Raw genomic sequence first — 16931 nt, 5'->3', positions numbered from 1 at the left:
CTGCAATATTTCATGAAGCACGTCTACGGGACGCGTGTGTTCGTAAATCTTGTGTTACCTTCACTGCATTTCCAAGCAGAGGAAGTTGTTTTCGCTGTATTCGCAAGCAGACGCTTGGGCCTTGTAGTAAAACAATCGCTTGCCGCGCAAACGACCTGGTTTCGCTCTCCGCTCTGACCCAAACGACCCGGGCTCGATTCCCGCTCTGACTCAGTTTTTTTTTTTTAATCGTTCTCGATTTTTTAGGTCTCGCGTAAGATGATTTTTCGCTTGCAACGAATGACGCCGATGCCGGGGTTTCTGCGAAACGAGCTTTTTAACGCTCTCGCGCTTAAAAAAAAGAAAAGAACAGTTATGTGCCTGTGCGGCCAGTAAATAAAATAAACTGTCATCATCACCATCAACGGGTATGTGCCACCTAAATTGAAGGCATGCCACTACTCGTCGCTGGTCTCCCACAATTCGACATATCCTGTGTGACTGCCCGAAATACAACCCGCAAAAACACTTTTCTAATACACTAGACAGGTTAGATGACCAGCCACTGTCAGAATAAAGTATACTGCACCATCTTCATGACTCATCGTCACAGAAGAAAGCCGTGCAAGTGCTACTGGGCTTCTTGCGAACTACTGGCCTGTCGGAACGCCTCTGAGTGGACTGATTTTGTGCGTGCGTGTGTGTCGGTGTTTTTCTCTTATTTATTTTTTAACTCTCTTTTTCTCTTTCAACCCCCTATTCCCCAACCCCAGTGTAGGGTAGCATACCGGATACTAGCTTCTGGTTAACCTCCCTGCTGGTTAACCTCCCTCCAAGTATAAATAAGCTTGAATCTCCTATCTATAGCCCATAGCGACGGCGTAGAGGCAACAAACAATCCGCAGCCCCAAGCTAAGGCCTAGAAACAACCTATAGAAGCAACCTGTATAGTCACCAGAATCGCCCTGTTTCGCTGTTTCAAGCCTTGCGTGGCTTATTGCAACGTTCACCACTTTTCTTGATAATATTATTATTAGTATTATTATTATTATTATTATTATTGGTAGTAGTAGTAGTAGTAGCAGTAGTATGACGATGGTGAGGATAATAATATTATATAAAGGAGATCTCCGTATATGATGAAGCAGCATCAGAGAGCGAAACAGGCTTTATTTTTATTTTTTTGAACGACTGTTGCCAGATGATATATAGCTCAAGTAACCGTAATCACTGGAAGGAAGGAAGAAAAAGAACGGGCATACTAACGACTTCTCTTTTTATTATTTTTTTTGTTCGTGGTGCTCGTTAAGAGCGAGTCGCTCTTTTGGACTATACGTGAAACCCCCTGTCTGTCCCTCGTCCGGAAAATCTTTCTTTTCATCGCAAAGCGAGAAAGCACAATTACGTGCCCACCTATGTAAGCCAAGCGTGTAATGAAACGGAGTCAGAGAAAAATACTGAATAAATCGAAAAAAAAAAGAGAAGTTGAACGTGACCACTCCGCCGTCGTGCCATCGCCCTTTAAGTAGCGGTGCGCTCACGTAGAACCGGTCGGAGAAGGGGCGGCCAGGAGCCGCAATCTTTGACGATTACTGTCATTTAGGGATTACTGTTGCGAGCTCTGGACTGCGTCGCAAGAGAGGTAGGCTGGCTGATAAATGGTGAACGCTAACGTGCCCCGTATACATTTGCATACGCACGCGGCGGTCGCCTAGACACCCGGAAGGTGTGTGTGAGGGTGCGGTGTATAGCATCGCGCATGCTTCCCAAGATGATCAAAGCGAAGGAGAGAAAGAGACAGCTTGGCCTAAGTGAGGAGAATGGCGCCACTGTTAGTATAGTACTCGTACTCGTCGCGTTGTCTCTTAAACGACGGGGGGTCATGAACGGGCTTAGGTCTCTAAGCCTAATTTTGTCGTTGGGCCTAACTTGACGTTCCCAGAGGCTGATACTCGGTGGTATTTGGCATTGCTTGCGTCACTCTGCTCTCACTGTAGTTTGTCTGAGGCAAAGCCCGGCGTTGGGATATTCATGAGGACCACAGAGGGAGATATGAACTTTATCGTCAGAGTACGTGACGTTATTTGGTGGTCTTACTGCAAGGAGAAGGGGGATTCCTTAGTTGAGGTCGTGCAACCCGGCCACATCATGCCTTGTCCTGTGTAGTTGTCGCCGTTACCGGTGATAACCTTTTCGTGCAGTGCATTCGATGCACGTTAGAAAAAAAAACTAAAAACTGATCGTTAAAATTCGTCCCGGGCATGTATCCGATAGACACGTCTCGTAAATTGATCCTAGTTTTATGGGCGGTTGAAACACTGGAACATTAGCTTCAGATTTACTGTAATGTTATCCAATTACCGACAGTGATTGAACGTTTTTTTGCCTATGAAGCACCAAGATGTTTTGTAACTTTATTAACGTAGCGCTAGGGACCTCGCCAGTTTTTCTTGATTCTTTTACGGCTGTTACCATGGTGGCGCCTGTTAGAACCCATAAAAGGCTCGCTGGATCATTCATTCATGTATTCATTCGCCTTTTACTTCTATGTTTATGAGTGTGTACGTTAACTAATTCTTACGCCAGAGGACAACACTATTGTTTTCTTACTCTTCTCCTTTTCTCCTCCCTTCTAGGAGCACCTCAACTATATCGGACGAGATGAAGGTTCGAATCCCTTCGTTCTGTCGCTCAAGCTGGAAACGATGGAAGAGGCGAACGATCACTACAGGGTCATACTTAGGTGAGGCTAAAAATGGTTGCAGTTATTTATTTTAGCATGTTTAGGTGAGCAAAGCTTTAAGGGTCCCTAAACCACTTTGAGTTCAATGACGAGAGAGTCATTTCGTTCTCACCTTTGATACCCTAGCTGCAGGCGCCGTCACCTCTTCGCCACTTACTTCATCGCAAAACTCATGGCAATGTCAGCACTAACCGTCGATCTTATCGGGATTTCGCACTTCTCTTTTAATAATGTAAGAAAATGTTCGTGCACAAGCAAGGCGCTGGCTACTCCTTAGCCCTCGATCGAATACTGAACTTCGACAGCTCAATGTTGCGCCGCCGAAAACGGACAAAACGAAGCGAAATTGGCTGATCACGAACCGCAGTCATGCGAGAGAAGGCTCGCGGCCGTTTATCCCGGGCACAATCTGTCTTGACTGGATTGAACGCATAATGGCAGGCGACTGACCGCTTTACGTGAGGTATACTTCACGCTGAATTGAGACAGTGCCGCTTACGTACCGGACGTTAAACGGTACTTGATTAAGAGTGTAGAACAGGGGCGCGAGTGCATAGCAACGAAAGGTATCTCACAAGTGGTATCCTTCTTGTATCGACCGATCAAGAGCTCATTTCCTGGTGACGTCACGTAAACAGACTGCTGTCGTCACTAATCGCGCTGAAGAAGACTATAAACGCCAGGAGAGACTAACACACTCTTTCTTTGCATTTTATGAGGTTTTCGAGGGTTTCTTTAACGACGAAGCGATGGCGCTCAAGCCCCCAATCATGCTGCCCGGTGCTGACCACGTTTTTTTTTTCTCTCTCTTGCGAATTCAGAACAAAAGAAGGCATCGTTAGCGAACTCGTACCGAATGATCCAAAGAACGATCTCTGGACGGCAGCTCGTCTTGTAAAGGTAAGTATTGTCGTAATCATTCGCGAGCCTCCACCAGGCCTATGTGCGTCCCTCCAGCGCGCTTTCGCGGAGACATATTTTGTAACACTTCTCGTTCTCTCTTATTTTTTTTCCTTTCAACAGTCCTTACGTGATAACATCAACAATGTGGTGCTCCAACCAGTGTTTTTTCCAAAGGTAAGTGGAACTTCGCGATTTGTTGTCAAGTTCAATAAAACCTGACGTAATTAAAAAAGGTATGGATAATTACAATCGATCGCGTCAGCGTTATATATGAAGTGACACAAGGAAGGAAAAAGTGTGAAAAAAATTATAAAAATACGCGACTCACATGACAGGTTGCACTATCAACTTGAAGTTGTGTTATTGAGCTCAAAAACAAATATATGGCTATGTAGAAAAAAACGAAGAAGGGGCGGGTTTTAGTCTAAGTTCAGGAGAACAAACAGTATTCGCTTGCGCCCCCAAGAAGTGAACTACAGTGAAAGAATGGTACTGACTTCTTGCGACACCACTGCCACACATGCCAGCACACATATACACACGACACGCGTGCATATGTGCGTTGGTGTGTGTTTGCATGCGTTGGTGCGTGTGTGTGCTGTTGCTTGTGTGGGTGTTTGTATACAGTGTTGCTGACGTATTTACCGTGAGAACGGGGGCGTGTTAGTACGCCGCATTCGCTGACGTTTCTCTGCTTTTCCTTGCTTTTTTTTTCCCCGTTCTGCAGGCTTCCGAACTCCTGATGGCATTCGACGAACAAGTTCTAGTCCACGAGTACAAATTTGGAGTCGTTTATCAACGGGCCGGCCAGGTATGTGTGCCACAAAAAAATAAACAGGAAAACTAGACCCGAGGGCCTTTGTATAGGGCTTGCCATAATAACGAGCTTATTCGATGGACAAAAAGAAGAGAGAGAGAGAGAGAGAGAGAGAGAGAGAGAGAGAGAGAGAGAGAAAAGGTCCAGTCGTGAACACAAATGCCGGACAACAGTATGGGCCTGCGTCTTCTTTTCGTTTCTCCTCTCCTTTTTTTTTTCATTTGTCCATTCCTTTACTTCATGTTGCCTCGACTTGCGCAGTGTGCATTTGCATTTTCGCAGAGGGTAATTAGTGTCCCGTTTCTCGTGTGGGAGGAGGAGAACGCTAATTATTTTATCTTAGCAATTTGCTCCGGCAAATTGAACGGGCGAAGACGGGTGCGGAATCCAGATGCACCGTGAATACTTAATCAACCACTTTCCTTTCCATTAAGGAGGACAAGAGAGGCTTCGCCGATGAGTGCATGTCGATTTGCGTTCAGAGCTGGTGAGATATTTCGTTAGTGGAGCAAAAAGGAATGACCATTTGCTGTCACTCAAAGCCTTAACACGAAGGGAATAATACTGCATTATGGCATCACAATGGCAGGTTCCCGATTACGCTGTGTTATGTAACGCAAACGTATTGTAACTATTTTTCTACTATTACAGCTTGAGCTGTGCACGACGCCTTTTTGTTTTTTATTTTATTTTTGTTTTTTTTTGTGTGTGTGTGAAAAAAACCTCGATTCATCCTAGTGTTGCCGTCGCGCTCTATGGGAGTGTAATTCACATATATAAATGAATGTAAGAACAACAACAATAGAGAGGCTACGTCATACGCATCCTAGAACTATCTACAACGAAAGCAGGTTAAAGAGACCCAGCAATCTTCTGTCATGTCAACATTGTATGACCGAGTTACCGGAATCGATATTCTAAACAGTCCAATCGCGCAATAGTTTTTAGAATCCGGCAGGTATACAAGCGCAGCTACAGTGATTTCTCGCACGTTTTAAACGGTTTCTCTCTCTTTTGATCCCAGCGTGTGCACTAAATGTTGCAAAAGGGGGGAGGGGTGCCGAGGAGCAAGTAGTTACGTCTGTAAGTCAGTGCGCGTCATGGCCTTGAGCCCGACCTTATTTTATTTTTTATTTTTTTACGCATGTCGCACTTTCGGCGTGATCACGAGCGCGCTTGCTTAATGATATATTGTGCGTAACTCTAGCACCGCAGCGCAGCGTGGCGTATATACGTGGCGGCCGCGCTAACTATACGCAACTTATGATGCTCAAGTCTGCTAATGCGTGCACGTGTCCTCGAGGTTATTACGCAGTCGGGCATAATTTTTCCAGAGAAGAGCGAGCCATTCCTAGCTCACCTTGCAACTTAATGTTGAATCCATGTCACGTGCTGTGCGATACCATTGTGCGCACACGTTGCCAGGAGCCTCGATTAACGATCCGCAAAACTTTCTCACCATGTTGCTAACCCCTTATAAGTAGACACGATGACACGCTGTAGACCTTTACACAGGCACGAAAACAATGTTTTTCACACGAAAGTGTTTCATGCTGGAGCCCACGAAGTCGTCAGTGACGTATTTCCGTCACAGAAATTACCTAAAAAATGCACGTGATCAGATCGCAAAAAAAAAATCGCAGCATATCCATGGAGTGTATGATGATAAGTGTGGCGAAGCGTTCGTCAGTCCGTCCGCGCATCCGTCCATGTGTCCATCCGTGCATCCATTTGTGCGTCCGTCCGTCCGTTCGTCGGTCTCTGCTTTATTCTGTCCGCGCGTCCGTCTGTTTCTCCGTGCATCCGTCGGTTCGTGCGTACGCATGGACGTACGAACCGACGCACGTGCCTACGTATGGACGGACGCACGGACGTCCGTCCATGCGTACGTCCGTGCTTTCGTCCGTCCGCCTGCCTGTGCATCTGTCTGTCCATCCGTGCGTGCGTGCGTCTGTCCATCCATCCGTCTTTCTAGTGAACACTCCAAATACCACCATATCGCATCTTTTTATCATATATACATTATGTAGAAGTACCGCCATCCAGCAGACATTCCAAGTACTAAACGAGAGGTGGCGCGGCCGGACCAGAGGAGCGGCACGCGCGCACTTTTTTACGGCCTCCGCTTCGTGTCTAGTTCTCTCCTTTCACCGCCGCTAGTTCAGGACACTGCGGCCAACCCTCGATAAACCTTGCTAAAACCAAGGAGGTTACGCCCAGCCAGTTTAACGCGGAAACCTTTTCTGGGCAAATAGCACTCAAAATGCGTACTTCTGTTACTAGTTTTTTCTTTAGTAGGGATCGAATTCCAGAGAATTTTTATTAAGTCACCGGTACTCGTCTCTGTACGTCATTTCATCAGAAAGAAATATCTTTTTATTTATGGTTAACCTGCGCGGGTTGCCTCCTCAATTCTAAATGGTGCGCGCGTGCCATTCCTCGTTTGGTCATGGAGGTGACTACCTACTACTACGACGCGCTACTACTACTACTAGTACTACCACTACTACTACATACATACACATACATACATACATACGTACATACATACATACATACATACATACATACATACATACATACATACATACATACATACTGTGGGGTCTCGGCGAGGCGAACGAGCCCCGCAACACGCCACGCTCTTGGAGTGAACGGACACAGCAGACGCGGTCGGTACAAAGCACACAACATACATACATTTATTAACTAATTTAGACGACGATATCGTCCGCCGAATGATACACCAATTTTAATTAACACGCTACCATACAAACAACATAACGCAGTGACACACTAAACACACACTAACACATACCCAAGGTGGCGTCGCCAACGCCTGACTTTCCACGTGGGACCCCGGCGCGAAGCCCGCGGTGCCCAGCCCCGGGGACCCACGCAACAGACAACCGTTCGCGGCAGCCGCCACGCGCAGAAGAGACTCGCTCAACGCTCGCCCACCACCAAGGCCTGCCTTCCGCCAGGGGCCACCGCCGGCGCTACCACTCTACCAACAGTGGTACTCAAAGCGAACACCACGCCATCTATCGCCCGGCGGTGGTCACCACCGAAACAAAGCCTTGGGGCGAGACACGTGCGCCACGCGGCGCAGACAACTTTACAGGGGGGGGGGGGGTGTCAGCACCCCACAATACATACATACATACATGCATACATGCATGCATACATACATACATACATACATACATACATACATACATACATACATACATACATACATACATACATACATACATACATACATACATACATACATACATACATACATACATACATACATGCACACATACATACATACATCGCCGACGCACGACCCACGGCTTAAGGAGCTTTCGCCCCTAAACTATTCCGTCACCGGAAGTCGAGCCTGCGACTTTCTGTCCGCGACAGCAACGGCTGGACAAGATATCCGCTCCGCCACGATCACATGCTCTGGAGGCTTTACAAACGCACCTTTCCCATCACACTCTTTCATCTCACGGTGCTGTTGGTCGGCGAGGTGGTGTCGCCCTCTGCGTGTGGTAAAGTGGGGTAATGCGCCATGACCGAGGCCTCCGCGACTATAGCTTCTACAAAGCATCGTTTCGCGGCCGTCCACTTGGGCGGGTTTCTAAAAGAAGTACATTTTTTTTTTAAATGCATTATCACACAGTGAGAACGTTAGCCTATATAGGCGGCAGCCTTGCTGATAGAATCTATCCGTATACCAAAAAAAATAGCTTTGCGGTGCGCGCCTGCCTTTCCTGTCTGTAAACCCACCGCTTTACGCGCTTACGCTTGCCCCGAGAAAAGCTCGGTCGTTTCATAAGGACACGTTTTACATTTGTGTCCTACTGTTTTCTATGACAAAGTGGCCAACCATGCTTTTATTGTCTCACTTTCTTCCTGAAGTACTCATCGTGAAGTTGCACATTTTAGATAACCCGTTAATGTAGTCACAAGTAGGAATGAGGGGAAAAAAACAAGAAAAGCTTAAGAAGGCATGCCGTACTGAAGTTGTGAGCAAGTTATTGTGAGTGACAAGCTGTTTAGCATTAAAGAAGAAAAAATGAAGAATAGCATCCTGAAAGAGCAGAAGCTCTTTGTTCCTGCTTTGTGCGTAAACAAAGGTCGGCACGCAATGCATGCGTTGCAAAACTTGTTTTCTTTGTTAACTAATCATTAGGGGCATGGTAAGATTTAAGGTTGTGGATACAACTCATTTCGCGCTAACTGCGTTGTTTATATCATTTTATTTATTAATTTTACCTAGTTTGTACATCGGCAGATCCTCGCAACTTCGAGAGTGCTGATTCGTTTCGCGCTGTTTCATTCTGCAAGTTCCTGTTTTTCGGTACAACTGTAAAAAAAATCGCTACTTTTTTTTTCAATTCTTCATGCTTTGAGTTTCAGCCATGAATCCATGAATACTTCGGTACGATACACATTAGTGCATATAAAGTGAAAATCAAAATAAATATCCTTTCACCGCTTCATTAACCAAGCGTGTGGTTTAAGCTTCATTTAATTTAATGCTTGCCTAATTAAATGGAAACAAGGTACCGCTAGGCTGGATCATATGTCGACAGCGTTAGAGAATGCGAGAAACGATGTGAGAACGAAGGCGCATGGTAACGACGGTTCAAACACTTAAAAAGTGTTCGTGTCTCATTACGTTGTCGCTTTGACTCTAAATTTGCTTAATTCGTACCCACCGTCTGGAGTGAACAGAGTTTAGTTATTTATGAAATCTTGGTTTATAAACCTAAGCGCGAAAGGCCGCTGCGAATTGCAATGTGTTTTTCTTTTTCTTTAACGTATTTCCGAAAATTTCTGACTCGGTGTTTCCGTTCTTGCGTGTGCGCTTGTGTTGTTTGATACGTCGTTCGGCTTGTTGTTTACAGTCTCTCTCCTAATGTCGTTATTGCTCTTTCCTTATCTCCCAAGATAAGGGAGGAAGAGCTGTTCGGAAACCGCCACCACAGTGCTGCAATGGAAGAGTTTCTAAGCATGCTGGCCGACAAAGTCACGCTCAAGGACTTCTCCGGGTAAGCACGTTGAAATTGTGCCTCGCAACGATATCGTGGTTTTCGGCTGATAAAAAAAAAAACCCTTGAGATATAACGCTTAAACTCGGAACCACCATCGCAGTGACTACCTCTATCGCGTTCTCAGATAACATTGTGTTACCAAAATCTGCGGCAGCATTCGCGTGCTTCGAAACTCGGAGCGCGCGATCGACGATAAGGATCTCTAACAACATGGACCTCTGACCTTTGTTTCTAAGTGTGTTACAAAATAAACAATGTAATCTCTAGGTGCATCGTTTTATCGAAGTAAACTTTGTTACCTCAATTCAGCTACGCTGTAGTGCGTGCGGCTTGTACGAAGGCTTTTGTCAGAAAAGCGTAAAACTATTCTTTCAGGAAATTTTTCAATTTTGAATGATAAGGCAAAATTCTCTCGACTCTTGGGCGCAAATAGTCTACACCTCTTCCTCGTTACTTTTTTTTCTCATAGATGGTCGTAAATAGCGATATATTAATAATTTGATGCGATATAGTTGTTGCTGTGGTAAATTTAATGTACATATAACGCAGGCAACTAATGATTGCGAGACCAACGAATCACATGCAGGTTCACCTCGTTTGTTTTAATGGCAGCGCTTTTCGAAAGGCTGGAATATCGTTTGAGGTCCATATTTCCATGAATGATAAATTAATAAAGTTACTTTGGTCGCCGTAGACAGCGTACGAGCTCGACCCTCCAGGGCTGTAAAGCGGTGATGGTGCTTCTATATAGTGACGTACCCGAAGGTCGCGAACCTAACCTAACCCTCCAGGGTTGTAAAGCTGTGATGGTGCTTCACTAGTGACGTACCCGAAGGTCGCGAACCTAACCTAACCTAACCTAACCTAACCTAACCTAACCAAATTCAAGGCTGTTCACACCGTGCACGTTTAGGTTGTGGCGTACGAATCCCAGCCTGGGCCGCCGCATTTTCGGTGGACTCGAAATTGCCATGAGCCCGTGTACTTCGATATAGGTGCACGTTAAAGAACGCGGCCAATATTTTCCGAGCCCTCCGCTGCGGCGTCTCTTATAGTAATATCGTGGTTTTAGGACGTGAAGCCCCAACAATTCTAGCGGTATACGAGCCCCAATTTATTGCATTGCATTGTGTGTGTGTGTGTGTGTGTGTGTGTGTGTGTGTGTGTGTGTGTGTGTGTGTGTGTGTGTGTGTGTGTGTGTGTGTGCGCGCGTGTGTGTGCGCGCGTGTGTGTGTGTGTGTGTGTGTGTGTGTGTGTGTGTGTGAGAGAGAGAGAGAGAGAGAGAAGTTGGAGTCTGAAGTTGTTCCATGCAAGTGTTTGTGTCCCAAAGTAAGCATGTGTGTGCTTGCATAAAAATTTCTTTTTAGTCCTCAACTGAGTCTCACTTCGAAGGCCTGGACTGAGGGCCCGAACAAACTGCCTGCATTTCAAATTTTTTTTTCTCTGAATAAAGTTTCTTCCTCCTCCTCCTTCGAAGGCCTATCTCAGCGTTTGGCTGTCGTGCTTTCGTGCCGTGCTGTCACAGTTCTATAAACTCAAGCTACATTAAACAATAATACTTGTGCTTGTATATATATATATATATATATATATATATATATATATATATATATATTACGAGAGGATGTTTCATTCCCTGAGGTCACTGTAAATGGGGAGACCCCGGCAGCCCTATTCACTCGTCCATTACAGTTCGCATTAAGCTGGTTCGCATTTTCCACCTCAGTCACGTTGTAGGCGGAGACGCCGCAATTATGACGCGCGCCCCCCTATTATCTCCGAACATTTCTTTTTTTTTTAATGTCCATCGCTCGCTTTTACCCTTGCCAGGTTTCGCGGGGGCCTGGACACGCAGCACGGCCAGACGGGCCAGGAGTCCTTCTACACGTCTTTCAACGGCTGCGAGATCATGTTCCACGTCTCCACACTGCTACCGTTCACCGAGGGAGACGTGCAGCAGGTGACCTCAACCTAATTCCTTATTGTTTTGTCTTTGTTTCGTTTTTGTTTTCGTTTTGTGTCTCCTCCCAAACAAGCACGAATAGCATCTGCACTGCTTTCTACACTATCACTGTTGTTTAAATCATACTAAGGACTCAGTCTGGCAATATATTTATGAAAAAATCATCTTCAATGTGTGCTTCTTTTTTTTTTTTCAATGTGTCATAGTGTGTTGTTTACCAGCGGCACTTTGAGGATATCTCTTCCTAGTCTCCTACGTCCTTAGGACGCTGTAGTCGTTACGTCAACAAGATGTATACGAGGAATGCACGTGGCATATAATTCATGCATATATTGACACGAGTGGCCTAAATATCGAGATGCTGTAGTGGTGATGGGTATCGGAGCATGCTCAATATTTCACTGCGTTGTCGAGCAGCTCGATGAAGAACACGCTAAAGAATACAACCAGAAGGCTCAGTATCCTATCCACTTCTACTGCCTGTGTGGTGACATTGCAAAGATTCCGATTGTATTCAGTGCCCACTTGCGACGCAACTAGACGTTGCAATCACAGGTAACTAGGTGCGATACGTGTGCTGGCTTGTTTATTCTAGCTCGAAATTACTGCTCTGTCACATCTTGTTCGTAGCAACGTGTTATATTGCTTCAATGGATCAATTCCAGCATGTTTACGTAAGTGAATTAATGCCAACAGCCTAATGGGTGCTGGTCCTCATCGCTCTACCGACTTTCTGCTGAAATTGCTCGAAAGGTGTGATTGCTTGGCGACCATTTTTTCCTAGGAAGTGCCATAGTGTACCTTCACAATGGAGTGTTCATATAAGTGGCCCTTCTATGGAACTTCTTGTTCTTCGCGAGAAGACGGAAGTCACAGCGGCGAGTCGTCGCTCGAAGTACACTAACTGTCTGTACTCGGCATTCCTGGACTTCCAAGGTTCGACCCAAAGTCGTTGTGTCATTCCGTCGTCGTCAGTGAAAGTGTACGCCTCCAACTCGCCGTCACGCTCGTTGCTCACGATCAAAGAGAGGCGCACCTCGACCGCCGTCGCCGAGAGGACCAGAAGATCGAACAAAGTGTCTACAAAAAGATCGCATCGAAATAAAGGCTGCGACGACGGCAGCGGAGCAGTTTTGTCCGAGGTCTATTAAGAAGAGAGCTTGCGAAGTGTCCGCGTTACGAGGATAATTAATGAGCCAAGGCGTCGTTCGGATTGATTCGTCTCTGCTAATGAGCGAACGGCGCCGCACAGGCGCCAGATCGAACAATGTGTGCAATCAAGAGAACCTCACGGCCTACGAACGCTGCAGACGCTACACGCGCACAGTTCGTTAGCGGAAACAGAAACACCCGGTGAATGTGTGCGCCCTGTCGGGGGAAAAGAAGAAAAGAGCGATTATTGGGCTTCGATTAGGCGTGCTTGTTTCGGAATGACGTGACGTTTACGTCATCGAAATTCGGTGTATCTAGTCTGTACGCCTAATTAACGATACTTTCTGCTTTTCTATTTATTTCTCCTTGCAGCAATGCTGTTGAGGAGGTCAAGTCTAGCCGTAGATAAAAAAATTATTGTCGTCATCATGTACAATTCTAATCTTGTGATTGATCTTCTTTTTCTTACGCTTCCCTACCAAAATCCGTGCGCGGTGAGGGATGCAATAGCTTGATGGGCTAGAAAACGAGTACTCAATAGAGGACGTAATAAATAAAAAGGAAAAGGTATAACTTTTTGTCGGGCGATAATCAGTACCTCTCCTGTTTCTCATTTCGCTAACGAAAACTGTCTGTCACAAACAAGCACTCAAGAAAGCGCGCCTCCGATTTGTAACGGCTACCTAAAACCAGGCGCCAACCAGACGCGACAGAAACCGGCGTAAAAAAGAAACAAGCATCAAACGACGCCGTGCGCGTGCCTCTTCAAACCCCCTCGAAAACGCCGCCTCCACGCCGACCGACGTCCTCGCATCCTAAGATCAATGGGCTTTACTCGCATCTATCGCCGAGCGAACTCGTAGAAACATCTCGTAGGGAAGGGGCGCGGTGCTGTGGAGTTGCGTTACGTGACAAGAGAGGTACCTACCGCCCTTTCCACAGTCTTGGCCGTGCGGCGCGCCGACGAAACGCCTATAGAAATTGCGGGAACCTAGCGGCTAGTGCATATAGGCGAGCTCTGTCGAGCAGCGGAGAAAGTCGCATCAGGAGATGAAGAGAGCTTTACGCCAGCGTGCGAAGGCTTGTCTTACAAGCTGGAGCCGAAGAAGCGTATTTACCGCCAGTGGGCGAAGACGTGTTCTGCAGTCGGAGCGCGTGCGTGGCCGATGTGTTACCGGCGAAGAAGTTGTGTCATTGAAGTGTTGTCAGTGGACGACGCGAGAATTTCTTGGAAGAGAAATCTCGGGCGCAGCGGGACGACGACCGGCGCTAGACTTTCAGTGAATAATTCCTGGAAGAGAAGCATTCAAGCTTTGTTCCAAGAACTTTGGACTGAATTCGTTTGCCGATTGTTTTACTCTGTGTCTTGGTTATAGTTAATGCATGAGATTGCATAGTAGCGCGTGATATTGAGTGTATCTTGTTGTGTTGTGTAGACTGTTGTTTTGAGTACCTTTTGATTGGTGTCGTATTGCATTGGATAACTCCCGAGTGTGCACATTTGTGATTTAATTGTTCTGCCGTATCTGTGAATATATTTTTGTTTTGTTATCAACTCTCTCCTCCTCCTCGTTCTTTAACGACAGCCGGCGCTCGCTGGCTCACCAAAAGGACCAATTCTTAATTGTCCATGCTTTCGTGCTGCGTTTCGAGGGGCCAATACGCCAGGCCTTGAAATCAGCCTGGCGATATCCTTTCTTATGAACGTATCCTGTGACACTGTCCTAATCTGCTGTGTTAAAAGCGTCGAAAAAAGCTCCTAGTGCTGTCGTGGTGACAGTACACAAAACTCAATTGCTTATGAAATATTTGCTTGAAATATTTAGTGGCACACTAGAGCAGTGCTGCATCTTCCTGATCTATACGTACCCATTTCATTCACAAGGTTGGAAAACATAGATGCTCCGACGAGCGCGTTCAACTGTCATGTTTAGCGTAAACTACCTCAAAGTAAGTGAAACAGCTGCCTGCTCCAATGCTGCCCTATCTGGTGCACTATAGCGCAACACACACACAACGAACGGAACACAAATGACGAAGATGATCGATGTGTTCGTTTGTGGTCCTTTTGTTGTGTTTTTTTATGCGCTGTAGAGCACCAGAGTAAGTACCAAAAAGCCCGACTCGCCACTCTAATCTTGTCCCTTGCCATATATTCCATTTCTTCTATTCGCTTAGTGCTCGCAACTCGTGTTCGATCAGAGCGTAACTGAACAGTGTTACAGACGTGAAAAAAAATTCAGGAAGATTGACACGGTGCCGGGGCTGTTGTCATAGCCGTGCGCACAGGTATAGGTACAAGGCAAGTGGCCCTCCTCCTTTGCTAGTCATGTCTTGTCTTGTCTCCTAGGAGATCTTGGCTCATACCCACATGGGGGATTGGCCACACTGTACCTCATAATAGATCATTTTTTACTACGCTTGCTAAAAATAAATAAAGAGAAATTAGATAGGAACAATAATAATGTTCCTTTGAAAAAACGTGAAAATTTTCAGAAGAATGCGATAAACCAGAATATATAAATAAGTTAAGAATGAGAAAGGAGGAGAAAGAATTGGATATATCTGGCAGTACCACTAGCAGCGTATCCTTCCGGTTGCCTGAATGAATTTATGTAGCGCTGACAGAATAGCTCTACGGCCCACACCCAACTGACTGGGTGTGGGCCGCAGTAAAGGGGCGGTGGGCATGGCTACGCCAATTGCCTTCGCTTCGTCACGTCTGAAACACTGTTCGTAAACGTCTTAATAATGAGTCAACCAGCCCAGCCATACAAACATTTACTATTACGTAACACGACCTTCGAGATTAACGCGGCCATTTTGTGGTGTCATATTGCACACGCAGCTTCAACGCAAGCGGCACATTGGCAACGACATTGTGGCCATCGTGTTCCAAGAGGACAACACGCCGTTCATGCCAACCATGATTGCTTCGCACTTCCTGCATTCCTTCATTGTGGTGCAGCCCATCAGGACAGGACGCCTGCACCTCGGAAGGCAGAGGTATGAAAACGCGACGTTCAAATTAACGTCCCCTTGGTCACTTACCCTTAAAGTGCTGTTAGCGAAGCTGGTTAGTTCGGTGTTTAAAACTTTAGTGTGCAAAACGAGTACAATAACCTATCATGGACATGAACTGGCACACTCTCTTATTGTTCTATTTACAGTGACGCTGCTTAAGCCAACGTTACTAGTTCTTCAGTTAGTTGTGCTCCGTCGTGCAAAACTCATCAGGCGGGTATGTGCCACAGGAATTGGAAAAACCCCAGTACGGGCCAAAACATGTGAGCGTATGAAAAAAAAAACTGTTCCGTAGAGGGCAGCACGTAAAACAGAAAGAAATATAAAAAAGAAAGCGACGAAAAGAGATTGACAAAAAAGATAGAAAAAGATTTATATAGAGCGATGAAAAGAAAATAGCAAAAGTTGCAGAGCTAGCACTCATTCGCGCGAGGCTTGAAATAGCGAGGTTGGAACGAATGTGTACAGTCTAGCAAGACATCCAATAAGCTAAAGACAACCTAACTAGCCAAAGCTCAGAAGCAACCTGTAAAACATTATAGTTAAAAGCCTTAAAGCTGCCTAAAAGCGACTTATCTCCTAGCTAAAAGCATAGAAACTACCTAAAAACAAACTAGCATCACGTAGCTAACGCTAGCAAAACCTAAAAGCAACAAGAACCACCTAACTGAAGCTTACCAACGACCTACAAGCTACATAGATTTGACATAGGAACTGCCCAGTTATGCTGTTTCACACACTGCGCGAGTTAGGGCTAGCTTCGCAATTTTTTTTCTAATGGTGATTGTCACGCAAGGGAAAGAGCACTGCTATTATACAACGCGCCTTATTAGGGGCGAAGCTCCTTATGGCGTCGCCCGAGCGTCCCCGTCGTAGCCGCTGATGGCACATACCTGCCCCTCGTTAATTCTTGAACCGGCCATAGGCGGCGATACTCGTACTATACGCTGCAAAATGCAAATGGTACGACACTAGAGGGCGTTACTTGTAGAAAAGAAGGATTGGCGTCACACGTACGGAAGGAGAGAGACAATCGCGCGACTACGATCGCGTGTTTTTCGGCGGCGCCGTACGCCAGGAAAAAGTGCTGTTCTGGCGCGCACGCGTGCATTCAGAGCCTCGGCCACGGAGGATGGACAAGGTTGCCGAGAGGCGTGTGCCACTCACGCGGCTCGCGCTCGAAGAAGAGACCCCGACGTGTGGGCGCGCGAAGCAGAAGCGCGCCGCGAGGACCCTGCAGTACGACAACGGGAGGCTGAAGCGGCGCGGCAGCGGCGTGTGGGCCCAGCTTCGCCCCAC

General features: G+C 46.3%; 1 protein-coding gene across 6 annotated transcripts in view; it reads left to right on the top strand.

Annotated features, from left to right (window-relative positions):
• Positions 1 to 16931, top strand: part of LOC119173925 (rap1 GTPase-activating protein 1-like) — an 84349-nt gene that overhangs the window by 41955 nt on the left and 25463 nt on the right. For all 6 annotated transcript variants that reach the window (XM_037424711.2, XM_075889737.1, XM_075889738.1 and 3 more), the window contains exons 6-12: positions 2616 to 2722; positions 3544 to 3622; positions 3746 to 3799; positions 4353 to 4436; positions 9390 to 9490; positions 11324 to 11453; positions 15457 to 15614. In XM_037424711.2, the coding sequence (XP_037280608.2) occupies positions 2616 to 2722; positions 3544 to 3622; positions 3746 to 3799; positions 4353 to 4436; positions 9390 to 9490; positions 11324 to 11453; positions 15457 to 15614 (713 nt within the window). The remainder of the gene's footprint in view (positions 1 to 2615; positions 2723 to 3543; positions 3623 to 3745; positions 3800 to 4352; positions 4437 to 9389; positions 9491 to 11323; positions 11454 to 15456; positions 15615 to 16931) is intronic.

The sequence above is a fragment of the Rhipicephalus microplus genome, chromosome 3, assembly GCF_043290135.1.
Source record: "Rhipicephalus microplus isolate Deutch F79 chromosome 3, USDA_Rmic, whole genome shotgun sequence".
Classification (NCBI taxonomy): domain Eukaryota; kingdom Metazoa; phylum Arthropoda; class Arachnida; order Ixodida; family Ixodidae; genus Rhipicephalus; species Rhipicephalus microplus.
This window is presented reverse-complemented; position numbering and strand designations above follow the sequence as displayed.